The following is a 14,725-nucleotide window of genomic DNA, read 5'->3' as shown; positions in this document are numbered from 1 at the left end:
AATTACTTTTAAGCAGTATGTTAACAGCTAAAAAGCCTAAAAATTTTTTTTTTCATAACAGTAAGTTTCTATACCCTTTAGTTGCATCTGTTACAGCTGTGTGATTCAGGACTTACTGACATGTGAAGGGGGGAAAGAAATATACTAAAGTACTGAGAATATTTGTGTTCTAGTGGAGGTATTTGAGATGCATGGCTGCTTTTGATGGAGTAACTTGTAATGCTGTATTGTTTGCTTAAAAATAAATGGTCAGATAGTCTTGACTTTCTTTCCTTCAATCCAGATTGAAGGCCAAGGACACGGTGCAGTATTTGACTGTAAATTTTCACCAGATGGGCAGCATTTTGCATGTACAGATTCTCATGGGCATCTGTTGATATTTGGTTTTGGCTGTAGCAGGCCTTATGAAAAGGTGAGTTCAGCTTTTTTTTAGAACTGTTTATTCAAGCTTCTGACTGATAATAGATAACTATATTCATTTCTCTGTAACATGGTATGTACAAAAAGAGTTTTGTGTGGGTACAGGATCTAAATATAATAGGTTCATTGATGTCTGTGAATTCTCTTGTACATATGGTCCTGGCATAGCAGCAATGACCAGTGTCTTGGCATTCCCTTGGGAGTAGCTCCCGAGAGCTTTGGAACACATTTTCACCTTCCAGACAGCTTATTTGCATGTTTATTGTTCAACCTCAATATTACTTTTATTTCTAATTTCTGAAAACAGCTTCATGTTTAAAGAGTGGAATGTGCCACAGTTTATTGTGCTACTACCTACTTTAACAAAAAACCAGACTGTTTGTATGTCGAGAATAAGCTGCTGGTTTATTACATTTGTTAGAACTTGCAGTTCTTTAGGCCTTTCCTTACTCAAAACCAAATTCAGTGTAATATTTTGATTAAAATGAGGAAAAGTAAATACTCGTGCAACACTCTGGATTTTGAGAAGTTAGAAAAATGTGTGTGGCGCAAGCGTTTTGCTGCTTTGAATCTATCAGCCTGCTTTCTCTTTGACGCGATAAATAGGGGTTTCTGGTTTTGAAATAGCTCCAAAAGGGTAGTTCTGGCCTATGCCAAAACCCTCAGTTTTGGTTTTTTTTTTTAAGTTGCAATGGTAGTTTAATGTTTGTCATTTTAAAGACCTGTTTTTTTCTTGCACTACATTCTTAGCTGAAAATGAAACTTGGTCTCACATCTTCCTTGTCATTGCTAGGAACAAAGATTCTGACTGCGATCTAACTCTTGTGTAACTGTTTTCCTTCAGCTGCATGGATTGAACAGACTGTTCCAGTTGCAGAAAAAATTCTGGTGGACATTGCATGATTAAGAAAGAACTTTGAGAGCTTATGTTGAACCTCAGAAAAGTATTTCCTTGCAAGGAAACCAATGAAACTTTCTTAATTGAGTGAGGAAAAAAAGTTAGAATGAGATGTATTTTTAAATGTAAAGCAGCACTTCTGCTTTAAGTTACCTTGGATTTTTGTCCCAAAACTGGGGTCATTATCCAGTGTGCAGTGTGACAGTATAAAGACACAGAGCAGAGGCGTTTGATTTATTCCATATCTGTGCAGAGATGGGCTCTAGGCAGTAATTCCACAAAGCCAGCACCCGGCACGCAGAATCTTCAACCTACTTAACTTGTTACAGGATTAGAAAAACCTGCCTAAATTTACACTAATTTGTTAGGAGTTACAACTTCATCCACTATTAGTCAAGCATATTCAAATTAGCATGCATGCTCCTTGAAGGTGGGTGTGTGGGTCATTTACACAGTCCATTAATTGGGTGGGTGGTCGAGAACTCGCCCTCCCACCTTTACCTCTCCCCTAGTTACTGCATATTTTTGTTGCCTTCAGGCCTCTGTAGCAATGCCCTGACTGTGGCACCTGCTGGAGCTGGATCCTTCCTCTTTATCAGCCTTTCAGCTCTAAGGATACTTTTTAGGAAAGCCTGCTCTTTACTAGTCCTTTGACCCTTCTTCAAAGGTGGAGTTGTTAGCAAAGCAAGTCAGTATATTTAACCCTAAACTGTGCAGTGTCTGAGCACTGACCCAAACACGTTTCCGTCCCTGTGAAGCGGAAAACTTTCCTTTATAGATACCAGGATTATTGTTTTCTAAAAGGATTTTGTTGCCTGCAAAAGCACTATAAAAAATGAGTGCTGCAAAACCCACACAGAATAACTGTAGCTACGCATAACTCTTCTTCTTGAGAACTTTCCCTTTCTTCTGCCTTTAAGGAGATTTCTAGATATTTTAGTGTCGCTTGTTCTTCTCTGTTTTTAATGTATTCTTTTTTTCAAGTTTGTAACATGAAAAATTTAATTTATTTCTAGATTCCTGATCAGATGTTCTTCCACACTGACTATCGGCCACTTATCCGAGACTCTAACAATTACGTCCTAGATGAGCAGACTCAACAGGCTCCTCATCTTATGCCCCCTCCATTCTTAGTTGATGTGGATGGAAACCCTCATCCAACAAAATATCAAAGATTGGTGCCAGGAAGAGAGAATTGTGCCGATGAACATCTGATTCCTCAACTTGGATATGTAGCAACAAGTAAGAACAGTATCCCTAAAGACCAACATCCAGAAGTTAGTAATTCTGAGTGGCACCAGAGTAGATATGGCATAGATGACTTAAAAATGCCTTTTTTTTCTCGCGTGCTAACTGTTGAGTGTTTATTTTCACTAAAGATACTGAAAGATCTCACCATGAATAATATGACTTTAAACAAAGCAGAACAAAAGAAAATCAGTTGTTCAGTTTTTCAAATGGATATCTTATTTTTTTTCTGCAGGCAGTGACATGCATAAGCTGTGCCTGAGTTGTAGACTCTCTGTAAATGTGTCATTTGAATAAGCAATTTGAATAATGAATGGTTTTTGTTGTGTTTAGTTGTAGAACTTGTCTCACACTGATATGAACCATGAGATTAAACCACTTGCTATAGTCATTTAACTGAACCCATTCACTTTCTTTGTATTGCACTTGCAAGGTGATGGTGAAGTGGTTGAACAAGTTATAGGCCAGCAGACAGTTGATCAGGATGAGCAAGGCTTGGAGCCCAGCATTCTTGATGGCATGATTAGACAATTACAGCTACAACAAGATCAAAGAACTGGAGCCGATCAAGAATCTGCTTCAAGTGGCCCACATAATGGGGAAGGAACACCTAGAAGAGGTTTGTATTTGATGATAAACTATTAACTAATTGTTCTACCTCCATTTTTATTATGCTGTGTGAAGTAGTACAAACAGGTTTTAACTTCAATGTTGTTTTGGGGTAGTGATACCTAATTGTAATCTTTTTATTCATTAAAACACTGCTATTCCTGTAATTAAATTATAAAACAAAACCTTTTGCTTTTCTTTCTAAAGAGCGTTAATTATATTTCTTGCAGACTGCGGCATATTTAATGTTACTTGTAAAGTACTCAGATAACATTTATAGGAGCTACATTTATTTGTCTCTAAAGCTTGTAAAAAAAGTATTTTACGATGATTCAAATTGCCTTCCCTTCTCCCTTCTTTATAGACTTATACTGGGCACTCTTCTGATCTGCGTCCTTGTAATTTTTATTATGAAAGCTCAGTGCTTTTTTAGAAACTCACCATTCTCAGAGATGAGTGAAACAGTTCCGATAAACACCTCTGCCACATTATACTTCTTTTCACTCTATTAAAGTAGTAGTAGCAATAGACATTTTAAAAGTATATGTGTAATCTCACTGTAGGAAACTGTCCTATAGAAAAGAAAGGTGGCAGTTAGTCATTTACTTATGATTGTGGTGATAAGAATATGTAAAGTGGGGTGGTTTTTTTATCTTGTAGTAAGAAGAAACAAGGTTCCAATTCTGTGTAGTCTGGGAAAAATTTTTGTTTGTATATTCCAGCTTTTAGAAGACCAAGTTTCGACATCCAGTCTCCCCCAAATATTGGTCTGCGGCGTAGTGGGCAAGTTGAAGGAGTACGTCAGATGCATCAGAATGCTCCTCGAAGTCAGATGGCTACTGAGCGAGACCTTCAGGCCTGGAGACGAAGAGTAGTTGTACCAGAAATACCACCAAGCTTACTCAGGTCTGTAGACAGCTTACTGGGCTGTCGATACGGCTGGAGAGAATGCATCATGTTGTTTTTTCTAAACCTAGTGCTATTAGACATAAAGTAAAATAGGTGGAATAGGTCAGTGCTGTGGTCAGCTGTGCTTTAAAACTTCCAAGTAGTCCATTCAACAAAAATAAATGGAAGTTAGAGAACGATTCTCCCATGTTTCAGTATTCTAAGTAATCTTAAATGACAGCTAGATTACCTAGATTCTTGCTTTTTCCAAAGGAAAGGGCTGTAGGTTAAGCTTGCTTATATGAGAGAGCTCTGAGAGATCGTGCTTTTTGTGGGACTCCAGGTCAGTGCTGCTTCTGATCATAGCACATGAGCACTTCAAATGTTAAAACATTTAGCTGCTTTCAAAAGTACTATCAGTGGGCATCTGTGAAAAGGAGAATTAGTACTGATAGATAAATATTTCTTTTTAACGGTATAGCCCTATGTCCTGTCATATATCTGAAGCTTTTAAAAAGCTCTTCTGGTGTTGAGGGGTAGAAAGATTGCACAGGGAAAATGTGGATTAAAAATGGAGTTGAAAAATTTTATTTTATTGTGGTATTTGCAAGGAAGACTTCCTTAATATCCATCTTCTTTATCTGGAAGTGAGGAGGCATATGTTACAGTGTTAGAGCAGTAGGAACATCTGAAGTTGTTCGTGTAATGGAATTAGAGTTTTCTAGGGAGATCCTTTAAAGAGAAATCGTTTGACTTTTCAGCATTGCCAAATGTTGAAAACAAATATAGAATTAGGTTTTCATTATTTTCTTGTAGGAAGCAGGAAGAATATCGAATTGCAAAAGGGGAAGAGGAGAGGGATCTTTATGCAACAGAAAAGAAGAAGTCGTTTGAGTCATTGGAAAAGGTATGCAGCAGCTTCTAGGAAAATGGGCATTCTGTGCCTGGGGACAAGTCACGGTATAAAAAATGAAAGCAAATAGTTCTGAAGGTATGGTCTTCAAAGTTCCTGCTGACTCAGCTTCCTCTTACTGCAGGGCAAGGTTTGATTTATTTTTGTGAATACGTAGAATTCTTTTTTCTCTCAATCTTGCCTCCTTCCAGCCAAGGTATTTGGTAGCAATTTTTTAAGGCAGGCTTCATTTGGGTTGTTCTGGTCTTCCTGGAGTTTCAAAGACAGTTGTAGGTCCATGCTAAAGCATTGAAGTACAAGTGAGAGAGTTAAAGGTTTTGATGAATTTTAGGCTGTATTGCTATTCCCTTGTCATTTTACTTCAATTTTAAACCATTGGCTTACAGGAAAACTATTTCTTGTGAAAATGAGTTTTTTACACAATCAGGCTGTGGTGTGATGATGTCGTTGGAGTTTTTACATTCAGTGGTGATTTTAGCCTCTCTTCTGCCCACATAAAAGTTTGCCACATAAGTACATGTGTAACTTATTTTCTCCCTGTAATTTAGAGTGACTCTGAGTCTTCGTTAATACAATCAAAGCGTAGACTCCATAGACGGAAATATCCTAATTACCGAACACGGAATAATATTGAGCAACTGGAGTCTTCTGATGAGGAAAGAGATGATTGCTTTGGCTTGATAGAGCAGGTAAGTTCTCTTCAGAGTCCTGTTTGTTGAACTTGAGTTCCTCAATAAGTGAAATTTCATGCAAATGTGGCTTTTAAAAAAACAATGAAAATCCTTTTTAAAACTGGGCATAATGTTGCCACCAGGGACTTCCCCTGACTGCCATGACTTTTCATATGTGATGGAGAGTGGCTTGGCAAACACATCAGCCAATTCCCTGAGGACTCTGGGATTGCTCTCATTAGGTCCCATAGGCTAATATATGCTTGGGTTCTTCAGGTAGTCACAAACCTGATCTTCCCCTACAGTGGGAGGGGCTTTACCCTTTCGTGCCTTGTCTTGCTGCCCATTGACCCAGGGAAGGGTGAGCAGAGCAGTTGATAGTGAAGACTGAGGCAAAGAATATTGACTTTGTGTCTTTTTAAACTTAGGAAGCTGAAGAAAGTGATGGCTCTGGCTCATCTGAGGAAGAAGAAGAGTGGAGAAGCGACAAGAAAAGCAACAGTAATAGTAGTTCTAGGTAAAAGCAAACAAATGAATCCCAGCTTTTACTGTAATGAGTTTTACTTGAACTTTGGCGAGTTAAGTTGTATGAAAGTTCTGTTGTCCTTCATAGGCAGTAATACTTTGTGGGATACCTAACTGACAGGTTGCATTGTTACCTGGTGTTGAATTTCACCAAAACATTTCTGTCTTTTAGCATGCTGTCGAATCCTTTTGCTTTTTTGCTAGATGACAAGGAGTGCAAGGTAGTCTGGAATGTGTATTTTGCTCTGATGAGTTTTTGAGGGATAGGTAGTTTTGTTTGTTTAAATGATACAGCAACAGTCAGTTACTTCCTTTTTAAAAATGGTTGGAAAATTTTGAGAAGGTTATAATTTTAACTGAAGTTAATCCTTCCACTGTGCCTTTTAAAATACTCTTTCTAGAACTCTGTAGTAGTAGAACTAAGAAATTAATAGAGAGATATTTAAAAAAGAAAATGTATAGCTGTGAGATCTGGGCAAGTGTCTTTATATAACTTTAGAAATGTTTAAGTGTTTGGCTAATGTGTTCTTTAGGGAGAGCTCTTAAATAGCCCACATTGTCATTGTACAATTTTGTTGAAGAGTACTGTTTTTTATTTTTTTTTTAAGAATCCACCATATTTGAGGGCTGCTTAAAAACCATGCTTTGAATTATTGTTCAAAAAAAAGATGTTAAGACATCAAGTGAATTAATTGTTACAACAGCTCAAAGCCATTCGAGTTCTTTTGATGCTGCTTTCAACAGTAGTCAGTATCTGCAGGTACATGTCCCAGAGAACTTAGTATTCTGAAATGTTGACAACCTGGTTCTGTGTTTGTATTTTCCCTGACCCATCCGCTACGGACAGCGATTCTTCAAGCAGGTACTCTGACTGGATTGCAGATTCAGGGATTAACCTACAGCCTCCCGTGCGGACTTCTCGACGGAAAGCTGTCAGGTACTGCAGCACTTCAGAGGATGAAGTGTCAGCAGAGAAATCTTCTCCTCCAAAGAGAAGAAGAAGAAAAAGGAGAAAAAAGCCCAAACCAAAAAAGCAGGAGGAGGTATACAGTTAATTTCTTTTACTCACTCTTTAATAAATTTCTTTTTAGACCAGTTCACTGGAAACTGTTAAAAGTAATTGTGATTGCCAATGGACAAGGATATTGGTACCACTACCTAGTGTACCCTTAATTAATTTGAGGCCATTCCAAAGGCAAGGTATCTGCTGATTTGTGTTGAAGAATCAACATTCCAAGTGAAGTCGCTTGGATTTTTTTAAAATAAAAAGGGTTCTCGAGGTTGCTGGTGTCAGAGGGGAAATGTGATTTATTTAGTAACTTTACCAGATACTAGATTTGGCAAAGCCTGTTGAACTGTTGTCTTTTTTTTTAAGTAATGTACCTTTTTGAGCATGTAGGGAGTTACGGCCACTGTATTTATAGGGGCCACTTATATTTGGATTGAATTTATAATTTATTGTATGTTACAATAATGACTCTTTGTAACTTACTGAAGTTTATAGTTAATTTAAATAATTACCCTTTTTTAGTTTTTGTCTGTAAATTAAAATGGAATTACTTATTTTGATGTCATGTCAGCAATATGTCTATTATGTCTAATTTTCTCTCTATTAAATGTGAAGGCTGATGATTCAACGCAAGCAGCAAACTTGGATTTGTCATATGATTGCCATCCTCCTGTTTGGATAACAGACACAGCTCTTCGAAGATCCCCTTTTGTTCCTCAGATGGGCGATGAGGTAGGAATATTGATTCAGAACTTTAAATGTGTCTGTTAACTAACATTATTATCGTTTCTAAATATTTTATTTGGTTTTAGGTGATATATTTCCGACAAGGACACGAAGCTTACATTGAAGCAGTTAGGAGAAATAACATTTATGAACTGAATCCACACAAGGAGCCATGGAGAAAAGTCGTCCTTAGGGTAGGTCTGCATTGAAGATACTGTGGGTTCAATCCTAGTGGTCTGTGAATGAATAGTTGTATTGAACTGTTTGCAAAACATTAATTTGGGAGGTCATGCCATTTCCCATAATGTTTCCCTATGGAAACAGTAGGGAAAAGTGTCTTCAGTTATCGAGTATCTGCAGAGTTACCTGGGGTGAACCCAAGTATAAACACCTCTATCTAAAATGCCATGTCTGGCAGACTGTCTTCTGTTGAAATACCAAATCAGTTTCAATATTTTTTTGCTTTTTGGATGTGGGTAGATTTCATGTGCTTGATTAAGTAGTGTTAAATTAGTTGTCTGGACTATGCACAGAACTATAATGGTTGTTGAAACTGTTTGTCCTTACCTGCAGGATCAGGAATTGGTAAAAATTGTTGGAATTAGATATGAAGTTGGTCCTCCCACATTGTGTTGCCTGAAGCTTGCCTTTATAGACCATGCCACCGGCAAACATACAGACAAATCATTTTCCATCAGGTATGTGGATCATGTCTTTTCTTTATTTTCTGAAAGTTATTCAAAAATATGCTGCTGCTTAACCCTGTTCCTACAGCCCTAATGCGCATACATGAAAGGGATTCTTTTTCTTACCTAGATACCATGATATGCCGGATGTTATTGACTTCCTTATATTACGTCAGTTTTATGATGAAGCACGGCAAAGGAACTGGCAAGCTTGTAAGTGTGTTTCGTACGTGTTTCCTAGGTATTTGAGTAAATGGCTTTGAAATCATCAGGTAGGGTCCATTTGCTCATTAGAAACTTGAGCCTACTGCTATACAAGCGTTTTGGAGGGACTACCACAGATCTAAGATACCCTCTTCAAAACATATATTGAGACTCTAGTTCCCGTTTCTTATTTTATAAAGAAGTAGCAAACTTACTTAGATTTTAGCGCTTGCATTTTTTTTTATCAGAGTAATGTGTCTCATCTTTTATTGAATAGCAGTGGCATTAGATCTTTAAATACATTGATCAAAAGTTTTTCTAACTGCATGTAGTAGAAGCATAGTTAATTATAACTAATTGACTAAATAACTCTTCTCAGTAGAATATCTGAACTGACTTTTTTACTCTAGCTGATAGGTTCCGATCCATTATTGATGATGCGTGGTGGTTTGGAACAGTGTTGGGTCAAGAACCGTATCAACCTCAGTATCCAGATAGTCACTTTCAGTGTTACAGCGTTAAGTAAGTATAAAAAGATTTTACATTTCCAATGTTAGTAGTGTGGTCTGCCTCTTACATAGCTGGCTCGTTGGTAGGAGAACGTATAAATCGTTCAAATGATTTTACTGGCTGTGTTACGCCTTCCTAATGGTTTCAAGCTGCTAATCTAGCATGGTGTGAATATATAATCATTTGTGGCAACTTTTTTTGTGAGTGGCAATATGGTAAAAGAAGTTACTGACCTCTTTCACATCATTTGTGAATATCTTTCTGTAATGAGTAGTGCTGAATCTCTTCCATGAAGCAAACAATGCTTCCAGTGTGTGACAATCATTATTCTTCATTGATAATTAGTTTTGGATGGGGCATGCTGAATCTCTTCTGTTGTTGCTGGTGACAGGATCCTTACGCGTCAAGTTCTCATGCTTCTGTCTTTCACATTATAGTCCACAAGAGCAAATGTACATCTAAGATGATCTCATGCTATCACTTGAGATTCCTGTAGAATATGTTTCCTACATGTTGCTGTCTTTATGCTTGGCACATAAACATGAAGACATTACTTCAGTTTCATCACTGTTTAGTGGTAATGCCATATTCCCTGTTCTGTAGATTCCACTTGCAATTTCACCTTCTGATTTCCACTTTGTATGATAATTAGCTGGATAACTGGTGTCACACTGTCTTTCCTCTAACTGACAAATCTCCTTGACCGGTCTCCTTGTCAAGAGATAATACTGCCTAGATGAAAGCACATGATATGTCAAGTGCATTGTTCAAAACATGGCAGACTTGAGCAAATCAAGGGTATTAAGAGTAGAAGAAACTTTCTCTGCTTAAACAGAAAAGACCAGGAATATCCAAGTCAAACTGTTAATGAGATGGTTGGACCCAGAAGTTTTTTATTGTTTTGTGAAAAATTACTACTATCCCTAAAATCCCTGTTATCCATCCATGATTGTTTGACATTAATGGTGCTTCTGTGCACCTTCTTTCGTGTCAACAAAGAGGTCTGTCACAGAAAGGAGAAGAAAGGTGAACAAAGATAACTCTGGACCTCAGTGTTCAGAATTGGGATATTGTCCTTGTCCTTCCCTGTCCAAGTTGTCTGGAATGGTTGTGGGATCTTGCTTGCTTTGGATACCCTCAGCAAGGGAGGACTGTAAGGAGAGTAATCAATGATTGCATAGTATTCCTCTTTCTCTTATGACCAGAGGATCTTCCTATGTATGTCTTTTTCAGTATACTCGATACTCAAAGTTTCATTGTTAGTGAATATATGTTACCATCCATATGTTACACCTTTCATTTGTTATGTTACCACAGTTTTCCTTAAGAGTAAGTTTAGATAAGGTTTTTGGTTGTTTTCTTGGCCAGTTCAAAAATCAAGTTTCCAGTTACAAAAAAAGAGTCTATAGCATATTTGCTAGACTCCTTTCTTTGAACAGTAAAAGGTACTCAGTATTTTAATGTACCAGCCTTTAACAGAGGAAAGTCTGGAGCTGCTTTGAAGTCAGCTTAATAATTGAACAGGTAAGGAATGTAGTGCTCTTTAAAAAGCACTTTTGAAAGAGATCTCTCTGAAGATTTGTGCTGGTGTTGCGTAGAATGTAACTGTTCTACCTTGACTCACAAAAAATGCTTCTAGAGAAGATTAGTGAGATATGAATATGAAAATGTCTGGAATGTTTTACAGGTATAGTTAAGTTTTGTGACTTGTCTGGGTCATGTTACTGTAAATATGATTCTTTGATCAGGAATTCCAAGTCTTGTCTGCCCAAGAACCTGCAGGTGGTTCAGCAGCAGTAGCTTTCTTAACTTAGGTTCAAATGCTTTATACATCGGATGCAGAACGATGGTTAAGCTTTTTAAATTATGTCTGTTTAAATGGGGAAAAAAACAACCTAAACACAGAAGGTTGTGACTCTGTCTTGGAAAAACTGAAATATGCTATCCCTTTTCTTCACTCAGGATCTGGTTTGTGGGGCTTTTTGACATGGTATGATTTTGCTAGTCTGGCTGAGTTTGAGCATCTGCAGTTGTTCTTTGCCAGTTCTGTGACAAAGTACTTTATTGGAATAGAGTACTTTTTATTTTATACCAGAAACAACTTCAGGGCATTCAGTGATGGAGTGTGGGAAACCACATTTGAATGAGATGAATGGAAGTAATTGCCATGTAACTTAATTGAGTCTTATCAGGTATCCTGGTTGTCAGGCACTTAGGAATCATCTCAAATTATTACCATCACTGTTCTATTGATAGTACATAAATAGAAGATGTAGAAATTGAACATGTTTGTTATTTTATTGGCCAGATTAAAAAAAAAAAAGAGGTGTTTATGTAGAAGCAGCTTTTATATATTAAATTGTGTTACCTGGATGAATGAAACTTAAGCAGAGCTAAAATGGTGCTTAATCTGTACTAAACTGTATTGGTAAGTCTTTCATGCAATATTATGAAGTAGTATATACATTTATGAATACCAGCAACTGAGCTGTTGTACATTAACTGGGGAGCTGAATTCCATAAATGAACTTGAAAAGCCTTCAGAACCATGGTTAGTTCATATGCATCAAACAGGCTGAATGTGGATGGATCCAGGCTTTTCAAAGCCAATGAGTAATCCAAAATAATGGAGATGTGCTCTTGCTTGAGCAGATTTTTAGTTATAAAATAGCATGAGCATGTTAATCTCAGCTTCTAAGTTTGTGTGGAATAAATCCACAGGAGCTATTAGACCAAATAGCTACATTTAAGTTATAAGAAGTAGATGGTGAGATGGTGTTCACCCAGGCGTTTGAAGAACTCTGATACGAAAGTCCTGGCAAAGTTGCAAACTGTCCTACTGTGGGCCTTTGTATTAGAGGACTGGCAGGTTCCTATTTAACTCCTGAAAAGAGAATCGCAGTAAAGGGCTCTGGAGAGAAATGGTGAACTGTATAGACTGATTTTACGTCAGTTTCTGATATGTGTCTATAATAATACTGTTGAGCATAAAGGTAAACCTAGCTGCAGGAAGGAGGCAGCACTGCATCTGTGCAGGGAAGAACTGCCTCTCTGCCTTTCGAAGTTCTGTGACTTTGTAAGCCTGTGAGGAAAGTGGACAGCATGTACTTAAGAAGTCCTCAACAGGCTTCCTCTTCAAGAGATCTTAAAGAAACAAAGGTGACATAGGATTGGAGCAAATACTTCCATGTGTCAACAGTTGGTTTTAAGGACAGGGTGCAAAAGAGTGGCTCTAAGCCATCATATTTCAGGCTGGAGTATCAGAGTCCCACAGGAATTGGTGCTGGTATCAGCTTTACGCAGTGGCCTTCTAAGCCTCTTGCAGGGTGTGCACAGTGAAATACCCATGGGCTGTGAACATTGCAAGTTACTTCACATAGTAATCAAATATCACCCTAATGGTATGGACCTCATAAAACTGACTGTCTAAAGAAGTGTCAGATAATGTTCAGCACAGATCTATGTTAGGTGGAACATCTGTGGGAGCAGTGGTCTTGTTTGTGCTTGTATGACGTTGAGCTCATTTATAGATTCAGCTAAAGACAAATGCTGAGGTAGTTGTTGGTGGTTCTCAAAGTGTCAGCTCTGTGTGTGTGTGGTAGCAGCTGCAGAAGCTGTTTGTCACCATCAGAGAAGATACCAACGACAAAACAGTGTCGCTCACTGATTTCTAGCCCTTGATGCATTCTGGGTCTTGGCATCTAATGGAATATGTAATGCCTTTGGAAAAGGTATGGAGAACACAACTAAAATGATTAATAAAGAGTATGTACCAGAGGCTTTGTAAGTTAAGGCTAAAAAAAGTGACTCTTAGGTGGAAGAGGAGGGTGAAAGGTGTGCATTCGTTACTCCCAAAATCATAAAGGTGAGAGGCAAGATGAATAGCAAAGCACAACTTTAAGTTGAAATTGACTATGAAGAAAATACTATTCATCAGATTCTGTAATGACAGAGTTAGAGAGATGTACCAAAACCTCTGGGAGGGTTGTTACGAAGGATTTGGGGTTGAGTTTTTTTAACATTGGGGATAGTGAACTTTGGAAACATGTTAACACACAAGGTTGTGGAAAGAGTATTATTAGCAGGCTCAGAATGGTATTAGACAAAAATAAACAGATTCTAAACGAAATAGATTGTGATGTATTCACAGACATGCTGTTAGAGGAATATAGTGATCATGAATGCTGGAAGTAAGAGTAGAATGGACTTGTACCAGGACCATACGGTCTCCGTAAATAGCATATCCCAGTAGTAGTTTCAAAGATAGAAATTACTGGTCTGGCTGGACCAATAGGGTGGTAAGCTGATCCAGTCTGGCTTTTGTTTTGTTAAAAAAAATCTGCCCAAATCTAAGATTTGGAGAGATCTCAAAATGATTTCATACGGCTAAGTATCAGAGTGAATGTACATACTACCAATGTCAACCATGTTTGCCTTTGCTTCCTCTTAACTTCTTTATTTTATCCTTGGTCTTTTCTTTGTATTAATGTGGCATGCCTTATGTGATGAAATATTAATATACCAAGTACCTCACTTAGTGTTCTTCCTTTCTCGGAAACATCCCTCAGGCTTGTACAGCCAGTGTTGTACTTAGCAAAAAAAAAAAAAAAAAATGCCCTCTCCTGTGTTTTTTTTTCTCATGTCTTCCCCTTGAAGTATGTGGCTTATTTTCTTCTGCAACTTCTTGATACAGGCTTCGTAAAATTATTTTTTTTGATACTGGGTAAGCTGTATATAGCCAAATTCAGGACCACAACTTTAATTTGAAGTTGACTATAAAGAATGGTTCCATTTTGTGCTGTGCTGTGACAGCTGACTGTTAGCTAATGCTTTTGTTTTTAGATAACAAGAAAATATACTGTGTGATTTATATATGCTTGGAGGGACTACTTCTGAGTCAATATAATTCTTTTTTCTTTCTTTTTTTTTTAACCTTGATGAATCAGATGGGACAATGGAGAAATTGAAAAACTTAGCCCGTGGGATATGGAACCAGTTCCCGATAACGGTAGGTAGAAACTCATTTAATAAAACAGTTAACGTGCTTCTCCCTTTTCCCAGTTCATTTCATGCGGGTAGAAGACTTTAAATAATGCCTGTCTGTCTTGTAACTGTCACTACAAAGTCATCAGAGTACAGTATGCAGCATTGTGCATATCTACTTAGCAGGTGGAACTGGTACGTGTCAGCAGGGTGGCTTTGTGTGTTTAGGCAAGAAAGTTCTTAGTCACCAAATCTGAGGAAAGGCTGTAATACCTTGAATACCGGTGTATTTTTCCCACTGCATCTTCCAGAGCAATTTTGAAGGAAATGCTTGAAATGTGTAGCTCTGGCTTATGCAATAAAAACTGCTACTTCTTCCACATGTCAAGTTTCAAAAAGTTGGCTTCTTGTAATATGTTATATGGCCGAAGGAAA

General features: G+C 37.7%; 1 protein-coding gene across 1 annotated transcript in view; it reads left to right on the top strand.

The window, feature by feature from the left end:
• Window positions 1–14,725, top strand: part of BRWD1 (bromodomain and WD repeat domain containing 1) — a gene marked incomplete at its 5' end in the record, with an annotated part of 50,590 nt that overhangs the window by 17,500 nt on the left and 18,365 nt on the right. The window contains 14 exons of the mRNA XM_084277969.1: window positions 284–412; window positions 2,335–2,560; window positions 3,000–3,185; window positions 3,898–4,081; window positions 4,880–4,970; window positions 5,525–5,665; window positions 6,076–6,164; window positions 7,020–7,215; window positions 7,797–7,913; window positions 7,994–8,101; window positions 8,481–8,605; window positions 8,724–8,806; window positions 9,208–9,319; window positions 14,254–14,315. Coding sequence (XP_084134095.1) covers window positions 284–412; window positions 2,335–2,560; window positions 3,000–3,185; window positions 3,898–4,081; window positions 4,880–4,970; window positions 5,525–5,665; window positions 6,076–6,164; window positions 7,020–7,215; window positions 7,797–7,913; window positions 7,994–8,101; window positions 8,481–8,605; window positions 8,724–8,806; window positions 9,208–9,319; window positions 14,254–14,315 — 1,849 coding nt within the window. The remainder of the gene's footprint in view (window positions 1–283; window positions 413–2,334; window positions 2,561–2,999; window positions 3,186–3,897; window positions 4,082–4,879; window positions 4,971–5,524; window positions 5,666–6,075; window positions 6,165–7,019; window positions 7,216–7,796; window positions 7,914–7,993; window positions 8,102–8,480; window positions 8,606–8,723; window positions 8,807–9,207; window positions 9,320–14,253; window positions 14,316–14,725) is intronic.

Source organism: Gallinula chloropus, assembly GCF_964237585.1.
Source record: "Gallinula chloropus genome assembly, chromosome: 1".
NCBI classification, from domain to species: domain Eukaryota; kingdom Metazoa; phylum Chordata; class Aves; order Gruiformes; family Rallidae; genus Gallinula; species Gallinula chloropus.
The sequence above is the reverse complement of the archived record's forward strand: the minus strand, read 5'-3'. Positions and strand labels throughout refer to the sequence as shown.